The sequence below is a fragment of the Haliotis asinina genome, chromosome 5 (assembly GCF_037392515.1).
Source record: "Haliotis asinina isolate JCU_RB_2024 chromosome 5, JCU_Hal_asi_v2, whole genome shotgun sequence".
In the NCBI taxonomy this organism is placed as follows: Eukaryota; Metazoa; Mollusca; class Gastropoda; order Lepetellida; family Haliotidae; genus Haliotis; species Haliotis asinina.
The window spans coordinates 7210161-7229948 of record NC_090284.1 but is presented as its reverse complement, the minus strand read 5'-3'; the positions used below and the strand labels follow the sequence as shown (position 1 = coordinate 7229948).

At 36.8% G+C, this 19788-nt stretch overlaps 1 protein-coding gene across 1 annotated transcript; it reads right to left on the bottom strand.

Annotated features, from left to right (window-relative positions):
- Positions 1–2270: 2270 nt before the first annotated feature.
- Positions 2271–19396, bottom strand: LOC137283785 (F-box and WD repeat domain containing protein 10B-like). Its single transcript, XM_067815469.1, has 10 exons — positions 19187–19396; positions 18087–18670; positions 15600–16054; positions 9134–9369; positions 7481–7684; positions 6585–6706; positions 6065–6213; positions 5101–5243; positions 4489–4647; positions 2271–4085 (listed from the first exon to the last, which is right to left on the bottom strand). The coding sequence occupies exons 2-10, from the start codon at positions 18661–18663 to the stop codon at positions 2348–2350; spliced, it is 3783 nt and encodes a 1260-aa protein (XP_067671570.1). The 5' UTR covers positions 18664–18670; positions 19187–19396; the 3' UTR covers positions 2271–2347.
- Between the last annotated feature and the right edge of the window lie 392 nt (positions 19397–19788).

Sequence of the window (19788 nt, the reverse complement as noted above, 5' to 3'; positions counted from 1 at the left end):
TGTTGTAAGTTGGGTATACAATCACACTGAAACAAGTAGGGCAACTACAGTCAAACCTCATTAGCCAGGACCTTGTAGATCCAAAAACCCTGTAATCCAGACAAAGAGTTTCCTCACACCTATGATTCATTATGGCAGCTTGTGGTCCAGTGAGTACAGCACTTCCCCGGTCAGTGAAAAGTTTGGGGTTCAGTCCCCATCCGTGTCATATGAAGATATGATGAAAGATGGTACTTTTTGTTACCATGCCTTGTGCTGGGCATCAAGAGGATATAATAACACTAATCTGGGTGATGTTAGTATACTGTGTCTGAATGGGTACGTAAAGAGTGCTGTATGGTGTCTCAGGCTAGCTTATTTCAGGACTTGTACAAGCAGTGATACACATTTACAAACACTCATGTACATTAAACTACATTATTTGGCTGATACCACGAACCGTGAACCATTGGTTGGGTCCGACCACTTGCTGTATACTTTAGTCAAAATGTGTATAGCACTCTAAGGTTAAAATGAATTAAAATTGGAGCTCCCATTGAGTTCCTTGTTTTTCAGTAGTTACTGTATGCTATTTAAGAACATTGATCTTAAATGCTATGTTATCCCCATTGTACATAACCATTTTACATACCTGGGTGACCTGTACATCTGTATCTGGGAACAGGACTGTCTGGATTAGCAGGGTTTCACTGTATAGAGAAGTTTGAGTTAGCGAATACACTGAACAGAGACTTCAAACTGCTGCTGCTGCTGCAAACAAGCACCTTGCTCTTGAGATGGATGATGAGACAGACACACGTAGCACTAACTGGCATTACATTGAATATATGTACAATCCACATGTAAACAAATGCTGAATAAGTACAAACTGGCAAATTCTTCTTGAATATATATTAAAGCCTATCTTGTGAATAAATATTCTTTTCAATGTGTTCTGTTTGTTTACACCCTCAATTAAAGTCTCATGCTGTCAAAAAGTTAAAATCTGGTATTTTGTCAAATTTCAGAGGCAAAAGCTTCTTATTGATTATGTAAACAGTAATATGACTTCAAATGTTAGACATTCAGCATTCTAAACACACGAAGAACTATTTAATCACTTGTTTTACATATCCTTCTTTCAGTAAGTTCAATAATGGTAAATAACTGTTGAATTATTTATATCTCCAAATCTAGAGTTATATTGAAATTTTGATTTAGTTATAACCTGCTTTGCTCAGAAAAGACTCAAGACAAAGGGAACAAATGCAATTTTCCCACAACAATTGGGATATGTGAATATATAATAGCAAGAGACACAGTGCAGTGACAATTTCTTCAAATCCTGGCTTCAAGTAGTGCAGGGATAAAATTAATTCAAACATATTACACAAGTCTAACTATTATAAAACTGTTTACCACTTGAGAATGGGTTTTATCCTGCAGCATATCAATATAAAAATTCCAGTTTTGCTTGAATGTGATGGTCAGTGCAGTTAGGGATTCCTGCTTGCCTTATCAAGGTCATCTCTATGATCGGTCATGTTAAGTCTACTTTTTATCTTACAATGTCTTTTCTGTTTTATGATCAAATCTTATCTAATTAGTAATTTTTGCAGCTGTCTAAAATATATGTACCATTGTGTGCCTCTCCTACACATTAAAGAGTTGGCACAAACAGTAAGAAGTCCACGGTCTACATTAACACTCATATGTTAGTAAACACATTGTCACATAAACCTAACCCTTTCTCAAAGGCATCACAATGGCACTTTCAGCACAACACTTGTTACAATTGTCTATATCCAATCACTGACACAAATCACATAGGAAACTCTTAAAGCATTTGTTATCACATTTTCGTGCTGTTATTATCTCAATAAACATATTGGTTAAGCAGTAAATAGACACGTCAAAAGATAAAGAATGGTTGTAAAGAATGTTTAAAGAAGATCTTAATTTAAAGTTAACTCCTCAATCTCAATAAAAATGAAATTTAAATAATCAGTATTTCTTATCATGCTGTTTCAAAGATAATGTTGATACAGAGATTTGCAACAGATGTATTGAATACAAGTGAGTTTATTTTTACTATGTCAAATTCAAATAAAAGACTTCATGTTATTGGCATACTGTTGCAGGTTTAGTTATTAATGGAATAGAAGAGAGACTTGTAAGAATCTAATCTGAACTACTGGCAAGATAGAATAAACAAGCAATTTTGTCCAACATACATGTCTTCATTTGAAAGACATTATAGGACTTCTCTGTAATACTGGAATCACTAAAGTTTTTTTTTTTTATCTTAGGTGGAAAGTTGTCTTGTAAATCATACCTTTCGTAAAATGGCTTTGAATTTCAATAGTTTCTACTGGCTTAACTCTAATTTTGGCACACCAACAGTCTTTAGGGAATCCTTGACTTCTCTGCCCTTGACATCTTTGTCCTTTGTCTCTTTGCTCTTGACCCTAGCCAACCATGCAGCTCTCTTCTTTTTTTCCAGTGTATCCTCTTCACGTTGTTTCTGATCTCGATGCATAGTCTCAATGTCGGTGATGTACTCTTTTTCTTGTTTGTGTGTCCTGAGCTCAAATCGGACATGACTTCTCAATGGGTCATTGAATGGACTGACTTTTCCTAGACTAGGCTCACTTGCTGATCGAGGTATTAGCTGTTCTCGGTCCTTCTGCCTTTGCTTGAACATCTCTATAGTGTCCTTTACCTCTTTTGAATACATGAGCATTGGGACTACACTGGATGTATGTTGTGAGGATGTCAATCCACGTGACTTGGGGCGATGGACAGAAGCCCCTGGTAGTGCTGTTGCAATGCTTGGAGGGATTGATGTCGAGGTGATGGGGCGGGTTAAATTTGGGGCTGTCACGGGACGCTGGGACTTGGTTTCCTTTAGAGGAGGATGAGCTGATGTCCTCTGCATCACAGCAGCAGATATTGGTCGGATAACTCTACCTCTTGGTAGTGTTGACTTGATCCTCTTAGGATGGATGCTTATGTGTCGAGATGGGTTGATAGGAGTGGATACACAGCGAGTCGCGATTGACTCTTTTGGTGGTATTGGTGGAGGCTTTGGTTGTTCCTTGGTGCGGAGTGAACGCACAGATCTATGATCTGAGTAGTCAGATATTGTTTCCCCTTGTCCTACAGGAATGAACTGTTCCAGATCCAGGTCTTCTATTGGTACTTTTGTCCTGGGATCAATCTTACCAGGGGAGGATGAAGGGCGCTGCTTTTGTGTGTGGGGAACTACTGCAATATCTCTGATATTATTCTGAGTGTTTCTATTTGTTTCACTTGGTTTCATAGAGTTCTGAATTGTATTTACAGTCAAATAAATAAAGTCAGGAGGAATCACACTTTCAGCTTTCATTCTGATTTGAGATCGAAGCAAAGACTTCATTTCAGACAAACTGAAATCTTTTGATTTGTTCGTAAGAGGTTTATCAAATGCCCATGAGACTCTTCGATGAATAACAGGAGGTTCTGTTGGCACATCTTCTTCTTCCATATGGTCTGGCCTCTGCTCTAAAATAGTAACAGTAGGTTGTCCCTTGCCTGACTTGGATGTTCCTGGACGGGTCCGAGACTGGGATGACGACTGAGCTTGAGGTGACAGAGGTGGTTTCTTAAAGGCGCTGTTAGGGGGTGACATGGTCTGACCATGGTCAGTTTGAAAGGTGATACGTGAATCAGTGGTAAAACCTGGACCTGATGTTGTCCACTCCTGACTCTCAAGACCAGATGTTCCTCTGCTGAACTGGATCATCCTTGCCTCTGACATAGAGTGGGTACTGAGTGTTTTAGCGCTGTGAGGTATCTGAGGAGCACGAAATGAGGTCTGCATCAGAGGTGTGCACCTTTGTGGCTCATCCAGTTTACCGTCATGGTTGATGATCTTCTTGTTGGCTGCTCCTGCCACTTTCATCCTCTGTGCCCGGATGTAGGAGTATGGTTGCTGTCTGACTGGGGAGTCTGAGTAGGAACTGTACTGCACTAAGGATGGCACCTTGTCTGTCTCCAGGCTGTAGTCCCAGTCAACCTTCTCAAAGTTCAACACAAGCAGGTTGTTGTGAGTGTTCAGTGTGATCCTGGAAGCAGATAAATGATCATGCTAAGGTACGCAGATGTAAAGAGACTACTGAACAAATCATCATAATATGACATATAAAGAAAGTAAACTTTCAGAGATACATGTTGATACAAAGATATTGTACCAAGGTCTAGGGATTAAAGAATTTTTAGGAGTTACCAATTTTATATGAAACTATACACAGTACTGAAAGATGAACCAGTCAGAAGAAACACTATATTATCTCAATGAATATATCATCAAAATTCAAAATAAAAAAACAAACCTGTACTACTTGATCAAGCATACACTTTAATAAGTACACAAAAAACGTTTAAAAAGGTGTCATTTAAAAGTTTGTTTTAGTTGTTCTATGTTGTTCATAATGGCACCTCTGTTATAGTAACAGGCCACAGTCTTACCTATCCCCCAGAGCTATGATGGAGTGAATTGGGTCACTGCGACTGTTGCCTCTCATGATGCGACAACATTGTCCAGTTTTGACATTCCAAATCCTGAGGCGACCATCAGCCGATCCCGTGATGACACGCAGGAACATGAACTCCAGACAGAGCACCTCTCTGGGAACATTGCAGTTGGCAGTGATACTTCACGTGTGCAAGATCCAAATTTTTTTCTATGACATTTGTTGTTTAATTTTCATACATTTATTTTCAGTCTAGAAACATATCCGGCATAAGAGATTTGAAAATTCCATTTGGAGGTCAAATCAGTATAATATCTTCATACACTATTGGAATTTTTTACATGAACATATTTACATGTATGAAAATTATTCTAAACATGATGCTTGATATCAATTCAAGAAAACTGTCAATCAACAGAAAAAAGAATACAGGAATGAATACTCAATGGTCTACACAGATGAGCAATTTTTATTATCTGACTTGGAGCTATCTAGCTGCTAGTCTTGGAGGAGTTACCTCCCCTGCTTCATTTGCATCAGGCCACATGGTGAAACTGCTACTCGCAAACCTAATGTCCCTGACAGACATATGTACTGCTTCACTCACTTGGGATGTCTGAGAGCTTGTAGACAGCGGGAGTGTTTTCCCAAAGCACTCCATGCCAAGGCATAGCCATCTTTACTGCCTGTGATGATATGCCAGCGGTCAAACTTGATGGCAGTCACTGGGCCCTGGTGACCTGACAACCTCTGATAACAATGAACAAAATGTTTCAGTACACAGGGTTGGTGTTCTCTCAAAGACAGATTGGAAAACCTGTTAATGAAAGTTGCTTAGCTCTTAGGATCTGCTGATTGTGAATCTGTTGTCCAAATAAAATCCATAAATGTTTTCATGATTCTCAGCATTAAGCACGTGCTTGCAAGTTTGGCTGAAGTGGTAATCATCCATGACCTGCTTCAAATTGGGATGTTCTATTATTGGCCAACAGACACTGATACAGCTCAGTGCTCTGTTATATTAATCCCATACAGAGATGAATGTTCACCCCCTTTCGATCCTCAGTCTAGTCCTCTTGTGCAGGCATTTTTCAATAACATGTTAACACAGTCAGTGACTTTAGATAATTTTAGTCCAGTAAATTCTCTTACTGTCTGATAGACTTTGCTGGTAAGTGTGGATACATAAACACTGATGTCTGAAAATTATGTCACATTCAGACTTTAGAAATGGACACAAAACCTATTGGCACAGAGGGTAACAAAATACATTTCTCCGCATTTACTAGACACTAAAACCCCACGAAGATTGGAGTTAAAATGACCCATGTTTACAATAAGGGGCAACTAAAAAGATCAAGTAGTCAGACTCAAAGACCAATTGCATGCACTCATTATCATGATGTAAATCACTGGAATGTTTGATGCAGAGCTGACTGTTTACAGACTGCCTTCATACAGTTGGAATATTGCTGAGTGCAGTACATCAGTACACGGGCAGGAAAATATACCCAACAGGATGCTGCAATGATGCTCACAATGGTGCTTCAGCAGCAGGTAACAGTTCTCACCTTGATGAGTTCCCCTGTCTCAACATTCCACACTTTGACCCTGCCTGACTCACATCCTGAGATACAACGATCCTTGGACAGCGCTACTGCCAAAACTGGGTGGCGGTGGCGAAATGTTCGCAAACATTTTCCTGTCTGAAGGTTCCATACTGAAAACAACAGACTTTCAATCAAAATACATGTATCATAAATAAACCATTTAAGAGAACATTGTAAGGAAAAACACAATATGATCAATATATGTCTGAGAAGAATCTCAAACTGTAGCTTTTGAATTTCCATTGTCAAATCTATTAAGTACTTCATATTAATACCAGTGTCATAATTTCTTAATTTGACTATTTTCAGTCATGGAATGAAATTCCATAGATTGAGCGGCATGACTGACAGGAGTCCAAGATTTCATTTCATCAAAATCTTCAAAATATTCAGTTATTTAAGTTAGGAATTACATGGAACCTCTTATTCGAGATTCAGATTCCCAAATTATTTCAGCAATATATTACATTATAAATCTTACCCTTGCAAGAAGAATCTTTTGAACCTGTAGCCAGGGTCTCTCCATGTACTATAATTGCTACAACAGTGTCACGGTGACCGCGGAATATCTTCAGACACTGTCCAGTTTCAATAGACCAGCACCTGAAAATGACTCCAACTTTAGCAAAACAAGTGACATCATAGATTATGATGAGTATTGATCTTATTTCATAGTACATCCATCTTGGCTATGAGTACTTCTCATTAGCTATTAGCAGAAATTAAAAAAAAGAATTCCTTAAATTTATTTAAAACATTAGATGAGTACTCAGTTCTCATATGAGTGTGTACAATGCAATTTTTGTTTGTTGAATAACACTGCACTGAGGTTATAGAGTATCAATCAATATGTTATGCCAAAACATATGATTGATAATGGCAGAGCACAATGTGGATTCAATCCATTATGAATAAGTACGGTATGATTAGGGGTTACAACAAAAGGTCTAAATATTGTACTTACTGACAAATTCTAGATAATACTCCAAACATTTTCCATAATGAACCTTGAAACTAAATGTACCAATATTTAGTTTTTGATCATGGTCTGTTATACTGAAGTTCACCTAGTGTGTAATTCAAACCCTTTTAGAAATAAAAGCGACTGAGTTAAAATCTAGAATTATATGGACCAATGCTCTGATCTACCAGTCTACAGATACTGGCAAGTAAATACACAGTTCAATAAAACAACTTCCATGAATATGAGAAAATAATGAATTACAGATCAATAAAAATGGATTTTTGGCTTTTTTCAGAAACCTATTCATCCTGACAAGGCTGACTGAACTAAGAGCAACACTACAGTGTATAGTTGCAAAAACACACACTAAAACAGTAGCACAAGGCACTGCTCACTCCATCTCTACTACCCACCGGACACTGGTATCGTAGCTACCACTCAACACGATGCCCTTCTTCTCACAGAGGAAGGTACAACGGACAGATCCAGCATGACCTGTGATCACTGGCCCCTTCTCTTTACCAGACTCACAGTCAATGAATCGAACCTTGCGGTCCTTGGAACCCAGGGCTATTGTCTGCCCTCCATCAGTGTGCATCACTCGGTGGATGTCTTCTCTGAAGGAAACACAGCAACATGGAGTTTAGAAGGGGGACAATTTACCAAAGTCTCAGACACATCATGACACTTCATGCAGAGATGGCAGAAAATGTAGTATGTATGTTACAACCTATATTAGGGTGACATAAAAATTATATAAAATGAAACATACAACATCCACATTTCTAGATTTACCAGTGATTTCATGACATTGCTATGTTTTACTGAACATGTTTCTTCATGGTATCTGTTCTGTATCATGCCAGAATATCACCACTAAACAAAATTGAGATGCTGTCTCATCATGTATTGGTGACATGCATCATATATTGAAAGTCTGTATAATTGTAAAAATTAGTTTTTTAACAGTATAGCTGACAGTGCAGATAACAGTAAATGACAAGCGGCTTGGCAAGGACAACACCAGCTATGTGCTTAATGGAGTGATTATTTGTGTAGTTGTTACCTGTACTTATTGAAGCAACTCTGAATAAATGTGGAATAATTACATTCTAAAATTTCTCCAAGAAGTAACTGTAGGTGTACTAAGAGATACAGTCAAACACTGATGTCTCGATATTTACAGGACCACATAAAAATATTGACTTATCCAGATATCGACACATCTGAGTTGGGCATATCATCACATACCAACATGAAAGAAATGAAAGAAAACAAAAGAAAATAGTAGATTGCATGTCTAATATTAATTTGTGTTTGAAAGAGATTGTAAATACACATGGTAATTTTGTCATAGTGTCCATTTTGAAATATGTTGGGTTTACTCTACAAACGATTTTGGATTATTCCCTGATCCATGGGTTGTGTTTTGCTCATTGCGTTCGGTGGCAGAAAGATTAACTTTACATTTGTCAAATTTGAAACATGTGGATGGGCAGGGCAGTTATCAATCAGTTGTGATGACACAAGTCCCTGAATAGATTCTCACTTTGCTTTGATTTGATACTTTAATCTATTATCACTAATATCAGGAGTGCTAAGCTAAAATTTGGAGTACATCCTAATAAGATTAACAAACAAGTGACCCTACCACTAAGTTAGCCGTAATTAGTTTATATTACATTACCACTACCTTTGATTCATGCCACAGCGTGTGTGTGTAAACACATGGAGTCAGTTCTGATGGATACTTGTCCGAGAAAGGTAGCTGCATATCAACTTTACGTGCAAATATTGAATTAAAAGGGTAATTTCGCTTGCTAGGACAATCAAATCACATCAAGATATCCAAAATATGGAGACATCTGGTATCAAGTTAAATGAGTTCAAATAATGATAACTAATGAAGGATTTTCCAGGGACCGAAAAAATCACATTGAGACAACCGAGATATCAACTTATCAGATTTTAAAAAAATGGTGTTCGACTGTATATACAATGTCATTTAATGGCAATACCATTTAATCCTTGCCAAAACTAATGTTTGATGATAACAAGTAACCTACTGGTCACAGATAACCATCACGTTGTAAGCTCCACAGTAGACATTCCTTTCCTCCATAATGACCTTCATGGTGGCCAGTCCGCTGTACGCAGTGTTGAAGTTGATCTCACTCTTGAACATTGTCTTGATGACAGCGCCATCTGTGGCAATGACATCGTTGGTGTCAGAGTCAATCCTAGGAACTATCACATCCACATCACTGGCATACACTGAGTTCACACCTTGTGCTGCTGCTCCCTGAAAACAGACCGACATCCAGAAATAACTTACACAAGAATGATGCCTGGTGGATTTCAGGGCAATAACCAAGACTATCCAAGCTATATTTGGTCACATATCTACCTTTCAAAGAGGTTACACTTCAGCATCCTGTGTTACACAATTTCCTTGTACTTTTAAATGAGATCCATTGGGGAAAATACCAGAACATAAACTCAACTTATCTTCAGCTCATTTCAAACTGTTGTTTAATAACTTATCTGGAAGCAGAAAAAAGTATTACATTTTTCACTTGTCTCTAACTTTATTGCAATGACTACTAATATTTCTGTGTAGTATTCTCTAACGTTCATGTGACAGTCACTCTGCCATTTGACATTTTGCAATTCTTGTCTCACTTACGTTTTTGAAATGACATATTTAAAAGGAGCTGTTCATGAAAACAACTACTGCATTAAAACTTTAATAATGACTGCAAATAGTTTGTACCTGCGTGTATAAGTATTGTCTATAACATCTAGAACTTAACAAACTGTCTGGCTTATTCCTACAACAGTTCTTCTCTGTTATAGCACTTGAGAGATAAGACAGTAAGACACTAACAGCGTCAATAGCAACACTATGCTTAGTCATCCAACACCACATACACAAACCCTGTAATTCACATTTTACCACCTAGTATGTCTGCTTGGATGAATATTGACAATCTTTTGATTTCATCTGAATTCTATGGGAGACCACTGCATAGAAACAGTATCATCTATATAGTCTGTGCATGGAAGATTTAGTCTGACAATACAGTATGATACACACTGATAGTAATACAATGCTAGTTATCAGGGAAGCGTGAGCGGGGATCTTGTTCAAATCTAGGCTGTGGAAGGACTGCAATAATCCATTATACATTTGACAATGTCCTTTAGCTCAATAATACAGGTGGAGGTGAGGTCAATACTGTATGAGGCCAGTCATCAGACTTCAGTCCTATTGCTTGTCACTACTCCACACCAATCAACTGTATCTACTGATAATGTACTTGTTGAAGTTACATAATACTGTAGTGTTTGAAAAAGCTAAGATCAATATCATGACTATTTATCAGCTTTCATTAATATCAGGAATTGACTTTTTGTACCAGCATGAGAAAATCAATGGAGGAAAACAAACAGTTTGTGATCTTTCTCTGAGAGCACTTGACATATAGTCCTTGGCAACAACTTAACTGAATGAAACATTCAATGAACTGACTGCAGTGTAAACATGGTAAAACATATCTTCATCTTGTTGTTCATCACAGCTTAAAATTTATATGGCGTTAACCCTGATTACCAGGCATTCCATTATAAAAACAAGACATTTACCCAGCTGATTTCGGATCACCAAATTATTATGTACTTGATTTGACATCAATTTAAAATGTGAAATATTTTAAAAAGAGTTGGGTGAGGGTAAAAGTTTTGAATCTGACTATGTTTAACATAGCATGCCAAGTGTGTATTTAACTACACTTCCCATAAAAGTTTAGAAGCATAAGCCACTTACTTAAGGCAAATGTTCAAAACTAAATTTTGCAAATATATTCCATACTGTTTAAATGCACTGTTTACACATGAACTGATGTACTATGAAACAAATTTGTTACATTGAAAAGATTATTTTCATGTGTCTGGTAAATAATGAAAATCAGTGAAAATTGACGATTTCTTAGCAAAACATAACACCAAAACGCAACTGTTCGAATGCACAGTATTTGTTTTTTAGCAATTTGATGCATGATCCTTATGCAATTCATCTGCATAAAATTTGCAATTGGTTCCATCATGTCTTTGATGAAACCAAATATTTCACACATATAGTGAGTGTTTTAAGTGAGCCTAAACTTTTGCTGGAAAGCATATTTTCAAACATCAGTTAGAATCAGTACTGAAAGATTTGAATCTGCAAGCCTCTATTTGTCTTCCAGAGTTTTTTTCAGTAGGTCCAAGTAGTTGCTGAGTGTACAGACTACTGTCTGCCCTGTGTACTTTATAAACAGATGCATTTCGGCATCCTTCTCATTGGTGCAGTGTGAACTGGCAGGTTAGGGTCTATGAACTACACCTCAGATCCCTCAGGACCCTACCTCAACCTCAGTTTCTGACACAAAAGTTATCACACATGTACATTGATTGATTGATTGATTGATTGATTGGTTGGTTGGTTGGTTGGTTGGTTGGTTGGTATTGTAAAACAGTTGACAGAGATGAAACAAGGCAATCTATGAAACTATGTATTGTTTTGACTTGTATCTTATTATACAGTCTCTGGTATGTGAGAAGTATTTCTGTTATCTAAGTCTTGTCTTTATCTAGTAGCTATAACTGAAACTAACATTTATTCCTGTATTTTACCAGAATCCTACTATGCCAGCTGGATGTGATCTATAATTAATACTGACAATAATGTGTATACATGCAAATGCTACAGCATTACACATTATTCCATAATGGATGTAACAGAGAACCAAGTGTGTCCCTATCTCAACATAACATGTGCTTGCAAGATTAACAGCCTGCACGCTGTGTTCAGTAAGCGGAAGACTGCCTGTGTGTTGAGTGTGCTATCAGTAGGAACATGACACCTGTAATGGTGGTGTTATCGACACACACCTGTACACACCACCACATTTATCTGCTACTCCTAGGTACAGTTACATCAACAATCTACATTAGTAAAGTCATTGAAATGACTTTGGCTTTGAGGAAACTCAGTGGCATGAAGGTCATGAGAATCATAAAGATAAAAAAACAAACACTTCATTTTGTGAGAGAATGTGAACATGAATTGTCAGTTCATAGCCTTTATGCCTGAAATTATTTTCATGAACTGATTTCAGATGTAATTTAAATATGTGACACACTACTTCATTGAGGCAGTGATAGTGTGAATGGCATGGATTTTGTCCAAGGTATTACTTTCAGAGTGATATGTTTAGAAAAACTATCATTTAATTCAGGAGTGAGTGATTCAATTTCATGTGTGTATTTTGTTATTCATAATATGGTGCTAAACAACATGGATTCACTGAAAAACAACTGCTCACTCTTATAACAGAATGAGGTAGCCTAGTGGTTAAAGCGTTCAGTTGTCATGTCTAAGTTTGATTCCCCATATGTGTACAATTTGTGAAGCCCATTTTTAGTGTCCCCCTTCATCATATTGCGGATCATGGCTTAAAGCCGTGTCAATCTAAACTCACTCACTATAACAGAATGAAGAGCAAATTAAAAGCAATTTAATAAACAGTGAAGAGTTCTGCTCACACAGAATTCTGAACATCAAACAGTATGACTGTTGAAGGCCTCAGTGTTATACCTATGCTTCAAACATCTTGATCAAAATGCTTATTATGCCATAATGACCCAGCTAATCCACAGCCCAGACTTTACACATAAGAACATTTATAGCTGATTGGTGTGAACCTGCATGAACCACTATAAAGCCACAATTATTTATAATCCATGGAATCCCATGACTTAATTCATCTCATGAACATATGGAATAAATAGCCTTAGTCAGTAGCCACACAAAAGGTGGTTGGGGATAATATATCCACTTGACATTTTCTGTGTGGGTGAGTTCTGCCTTGATCAATATAGCGAGCCAGTCTAATTTCTCCCATAATCCCAACAGGATTTGCCGTGTATTTCCAGGTTGCTGGTGTTACTAAGAAACCAGTACTTAGTGTTAAGTCAAGCCTGATAACATTCACTTCAGGTAATTCCTTCATCAATTAGTCGTGGATGCTGACTATCTGATTTAGATTATTCAATTATAATACATGACATGATTTACAATCACTTTCTTTAAGAGGACACTATGATTTCTCATGAAAGTTTGTGCCATGGAAAAACCATTATTCACACAAGAAATCCTTTGCAGTCTTTCCCGCACACATCCATAACTAATCAATTTCAAGATTAGAAAATAATATCCGTATTACCTTTGATAAAAGGATAAAAAAATTTCAATTGCACTCTCAATGCTCTTATCAAATGTGGACTGATAACAGTATGAAAGACAGCACTGAACCAAATGAACTTTTTAACATATAGCTCACGATAAAACCAAGAAAAGCATTCATATCTCAATGATCAGATACAATTACTATTTAGTCTAGAGAATTTCATAAATAAAACAAACAAAATCACATATACTGTTCTTAATACAAAATTACACTCATTAAGAGAGTATAATTTCAATTTATCAAAAACCGTTCCATCAAAAATATTACAGGCATAGAGATCTTTTGTTACTAAAATTATTAATAAAGTTCTAAGGACACCAGTGAATTAACTGTATTGCTGAGAAAGCAATACTTGTCAATTCCGTTTTGATTTATGCGACCCTATGACAAGCCCACTGTAAAGACACAATAAGACCCTTCAGGTGCTCTTTTCTCAAGCACAAATAATACCTCTGCACACAAAATGGCTTTGTAAGCAAGCACCATGAGATTTTTGTACCCCTAAACAACAACAGCCATTCAGCTATGACGCAGAGGCTAACAGGTCAGCAGTAATTTGAATAGTCAATTATTACCATAATATGATGCAAATCCTTCAACGGAATACTGTAACCAACAGTAAATAGGGTTTGAAAAAGTATAATAGCGTACCTCCAGGAGGGTCTTTAGCTAAATAATAAATATTCCTGATATCTTACCAGATTGAAGATTATTTTGGGCTTCACATATTATGGTATACAGTAACTAAGTATGGTTAAATCAGGTGACTTCCCCTAAAGGTATAAAGGTAGTGCTTGATGGCATGGCTACACCTTCCTGTTTGAACCCACAGTGTCTGTCCATATTCACAACACAGCTATGTTACAGGGCATAACACATGCTCTGTTTGCAAAATAAACTGGGTCATTCAAACCTAATGTTTCTTCGTTTTATGGGTTTTAAGAAATTTATAACTTAGGTGCCTGAATCTGAGGGTGTGGGTTCAAATCCTGGATGGGACTCAGTACTAGAATTTGTACTTCACTAAGAAAGTGTAAGCCCAAATGACATGTGTTGCTTTAAATAGGTTAGCCCTTTAATCCAGCATTGTACAGATGGGAGAAAGGAAGTAGAAACAGTTTTTGATTTTTGAAAATTAACCATGGTTGAAAAATGGTCCTGATAAATCCACAGAATCAACACTCTAGTATGTCATATGGTTGTAATAATATTGTTGTTTGTGATTTACATCAGGATAGAAACTTAAAATTCTCCTGTGGCTCAGTGCTTATCCATCAGTGCTGGATTAGGAGGCATGTTGTCAACACTGCAACTCAGAACCTCAACAACCCTAATTACTTACTAATATACTTACTAGTCAGATAAGTAGCTATCAGCCTAAAAAACTTGTGATTAGTCATGGACTTGTAGACAAACATCTGTGCTGACTCCTGACATCTAGACTCTAAGAATTGTGGGTGGACCTTACCTTTTTCTAATTAACATTACTGTAATCATTTTATCAATAATCAATCCAACAACCAAGAATTCAATGAGACGTTTTCTCTGTTGATGGTAAAGGTGATCCCAAAACTAGTCAGTATGGTTTTGTGCTAGTTTTAGCAATATTCCAGCAGTATAGCAGCCAGGGACACTCAGAATTGGGTTTCACATATTGTGGGGAATCAAACCAAGGACTATGGCACAACAAGCGGACACTTTATCCACTAGGATACTCCACTGCACCGATCCGAAATTATACATCATAAATATACATACGTCATACTAATGCAAAATGTTTCAAGTGCTGTTTCTGTAGTAAAACTTCATGGTGCACAAAAACTGTTCCTTCAATAAATCTTGCATTTTTTCAATTGCCTTCCATATACAGGACACAAAGGAGCAATATTTTAATGTATTATACATCTGGTGTCATTCCGGGCTGCAATATGCATCTTCAGCAACAAGACTGAAGCTTATATCTTGTAAGTCTTACCAGTTTTTAAATATCACCAATGATTTCTTATATTTACCTGAAAATTTTCAAGTTATGCTATGCACAATATTCGAAATTCCACCATTCAACTCATTGATATTTGACTGTATTACCAATGATTTCTTTTATTTACCTGCAAGTTGCCAGATGTTACCAAAAATATCTTTTCTTCACCTGCCAATTTTCAAATGCTCCCATTAGTCCCAAAGAGTGCTAAATATCTACCTGCCAATTTTGAAATGTTTCCAAGGATTTTCTTTCACTTACTTGCATCAACATGACCTCCTCCCAGAGTTGTTGATTGACATAGAACTCCTTGTGAACCTCCTCAATCAGGACCCTCCAGTTCTGGCTCACGCAGAGTGCATTCTGTTGTGACGGTCTGTCCAAAAGGCTCAGTATATACTTTGACAGATGTACAGGCAACAACCGGATGAAGTCTCGATACCGAGACACCCCAGAGTAAGCTTTGGATGAAGTGGACACCACCATGCACGCTGGGTCAATGGAAAGATCAGATGATCCTGTGAGGCTCTCATCTCCACTGTCATCATTGATAATGCCCTGATCGAACTCAGAAATACTTTCTCCAGTGAAAGGATCTGTGCGTATATGGTCATAGTGAGAACTGGACTGTTGGAGAAGTTGGAGCTCTCGATGATCGACTGAATCAAATGAATAATCGGAAGGTGCTATCGATGACGCTTCAGTGTGAGACAAAACTGAAACACAAAAGTAATAAACTGTGCCAAGTCGAACATGGTCATCTCAAAAAGTAAAACCCAGGATCTCCTCAATCCTAAAATCCTGATCATTTGAACTTTGATTGTGGTCTCTTTAATACCAGGTGACCACTAGTTGCGAACACTTTGAGCTTTGATGAATTTATTCCCTACCAGTATATTAAGCAAGTTTTTAAAAGTATTTCACCAAGGTAATTTTATAAGATTGTCTCATTATATTACTGTAGATGAATACAACAAAGAACTATTACCATGGTAACATTTATTGTTGAAGCATGAAGTTGTCAAAGTTATCCATGGATAGTTACAAGAGCACTCATTCACAAAGCAAGAGCTTATGATGATGCATGTGCTATGGAGACAATTTGAAGATTCACACTATTTTAATGGCTAATTTAAGCTTCCAGATAGGTATGGAAGCTTGGCGTATTGACTGACTGTCAACGAAAATGTCATGAAGATATTCTTCTAATCTGGGAATATTACAGAAAGGGTGTTCAAGTATAATTAGCTGAAATCACAAAAATGCTTTGATGACATTTGTTTTCAGCAAAATACTGATCAACTTCAGCTTTGGTTGCTAAAATCAATTTGTATCACTGTCATAAACATCTTTTGTTTATGAGTTTGCCCTGTTCTTGAGTTTATAACATGAGTCATAAAAATTAAGTTGAGTCTTATCTTTATGCCATTTGGACAAAGTCAAGGAGGAATTGCTGACGTCTTTACCTATGTTTCAGCAAACATCCAATATCACAAAATGTGATGTGATGACAGGTTTAGTGCTAGTAGATTCTTGGATATATTCCCAATAAAGGTAGACCTCATTTTGTTTCCCAGCAGTATGTTAATGTCAGTAACAAAACAAAATATATCTAACTTGAAAACACAAAACAATAAAAGATGTATGGCTGTAAAAGTGCCTGAACAGCTCCATTGACAAATGTGCATCTATTGATTTATCTTATCTGATCAAACCAACCAATTTGTGCACAGTAGACACTTAAATCAACAAGGGGATTACACACCACACGTTCAGGCAAAAGCAACAAAAGAGTATAAAATGAGAGTGGGTTTTATGTCATTTTTAGCTGTATTGAACAAAATTAGTGTAACAGTCAGTGAACTCTGAGAATTACTTTGACACTGGGTGGTCTTGCTTTCCCTTATTCAGAGTGACATATAACAGCAGTGTCCATGTCTCAGATAAAAAACAGAAACTCTCATATTTTTTGTTTAATAACGTAAAATATAAACACTGGATTTTTAATCATTATCCGTTGGTACTGATACCCAATATACTCAGATACTCTGATTATATTAGGGACAGTTCATACTTTATGGCAAGGCATGATGATGATGATTTTTATGCAGAGGTATGTGAATGACTCCCTGTAACAAATGATCCCACTTCCCCTTTCCCATGCTTTTCAAGCAATTTTTTATATTATTTTATGCACAAAATTGCTGACTCCCCACTCCATTCCTTTAAATCATCGTCACCCTACTAGCCATAAATTATGAACGGTCCTGTACCATCATCAACTCAAAACATTTTTAGTCTCAAAGTTAACATGTGACATCATTTACTTGATACATCAAGTATTTTCATAATTAATTCATTTTAATATATCCTGCCTTCTTTATATCCAGTACTTCAGTTTGTTTCGCTGACTGAAATTTAAGATATGCATTAAAGATAAAATGTGTTTCGATTAAGAGATTAAGAGACAACTAAAATGACTATACATGATAGAAGAGGATTTAATGAACTGCTTTAGAAAATCAGTAAACTAATGCACCACAAATATCTGATTTAAATTCATAACATGGTTTACTTAGGATATTCAGCTGTCCACTCAGTGATTGCAAAGCTCAAACACTTTTCGATATATTCCATATTACTGAGTTAGAATATGCACCTTCCTTAACATTTGAAAGTATGGATCAATTACAAATACTGCCAACCTGCCTATATTTAAAAGATTAGACAAAATGGCTGTAATATTACCTTCATGGCCTCCGCATGCATTCTCCTCTGAGATGAGTAAAGTTCTTGCTTGAGTCCCAAGAATATGTAGAAGATGAACATCACACAGCCGCAATAATGCCAAAGCAAAATTTGATTTTGACCAATAATTTGATTTTGCAAACCAATCCCACGTGGAGGTGATATAGTACTCAACAGCACTTGAGGATAAACTTCTGTCTGAACTTAGTGTCATTGTATCTGTTCGTAAGCTTGGGCATGTTCTGGTCCGAGCATAGGTAAAGTCCTTGTTCACTAAAGGTTGAAGAAGAGTCACTAATTGTTGTAGCAGATTAATGCTGTGTATGCGTCTCATTAATCCCAACATGAAGCGTTTCTGAGAATGATCTCCAAATCGGACGAACCATTCCTTAACATATTTGAGTCGATCATTTAACTCACATGTTTCACATTTTCCACACACAGTTGCTTTTTGTGAAAAAACACATCTGAGTTCAGGGGCTTTTCCTAGATTAAACTCATAGGTTTCCAGGTTAGACTGTGGGTGCTTCATTGTACTGGACAGGGAAGAACCAGTAAAGTTGCATACATCCAACATCTTTGGACTGAAATTGAATGAATGGTATGTCCTTTATTAACCTTATTAATAATGATTTGAATATAATTCATACTGCATAATATTATTGACAAATACATGTTTCTATCACCAATTGTCAGAAGAGGAACTTCTCAATACAAAATAATTAAGAATTCTGCATGCAGAAAACCATTTCAGTAGCCATGCTTGCTTAAAAGAAACTTAAATAGTTTTAGACAATGTATAAGAGACATAAAAAGATTAGAAAGGGAAAATCAGAAATTCTTCTTACATTTATAAATGTTGTGGAGATAAATGACTGATTAACAGACTCTAAAATCACAATTAATGGTAAATAAATAAACATAATATTACACAAAGTCAACATTATCAAACAATGGATGATTTAGAAGGATTGTACCAGACCTAGACTTATTTGATAACATAAGCTACAAGCATGTGTTATATTTAATCACAAATCATAAACTGCATGCTATAGTAGACAATGATATCGATACAATGTGAACACAATAACTTTTCTTACCACTATCCCAATGTTTAGTGATATCCCGTGGGCCAACTCATCCTAACATTCTCTCTGTGTGGGACTTGCCCCTCTGAATCCACATTGCTACTGTATCATTTCCACTACAACACAACCGACCAACCATACACATTCGACTCGGGGCATTATCTGTTCAATATGGCTTTCTTAGTAGGCCGCTTGCATTTGAGCGTCGCCGTCCCCAAGGTGACAACCATTTGTTTGCTTAATCGTATTGAGATTCGGCCTTTGGTTCTCTGCACGTATGAATGAACGAGTTATCGCCCTTGATGCGACGATCCCGTACTTAACTGCTTATAACACTTTATTGGATTAATATTGCTCGGTGGTAGTTTCAAAATTTGAACAACAGTTGAAAGTTTTAGATGACAAATCAATAACATCATGTGCTGGCTCCTGACCTAGACTTCTCTTGAAACAGAAAACAGTATTTCAACACAAAATCAAGTCAACGAGGCCAAGCTGGCCAAAGTAAACAGCCTACCAATGAACTGTAGGAAAATCGTTTCAAATTAAAACGGGACATCGTTTAACATAAACTAATAGTACTGTTACCAGTACTTCGTACTAAAACCACATGT

Coding starts and splice junctions, on each gene's coding strand:
- LOC137283785 (XM_067815469.1), bottom strand. CDS start 18,663: ATGTTGGATGTATGCAACTTTACTGGTTCTTCCCTGTCCAGTACAATG. Junction 9,370..15,599: donor AGGAGGTCATGTTGATGCAA/GTAAGTGAAAGA, acceptor GTCTGTTTTCAG/GGAGCAGCAGCACAAGGTGT. Junction 4,648..5,100: donor CAAGCTCTCAGACATCCCAA/GTGAGTGAAGCA, acceptor CAATGTTCCCAG/AGAGGTGCTCTGTCTGGAGT.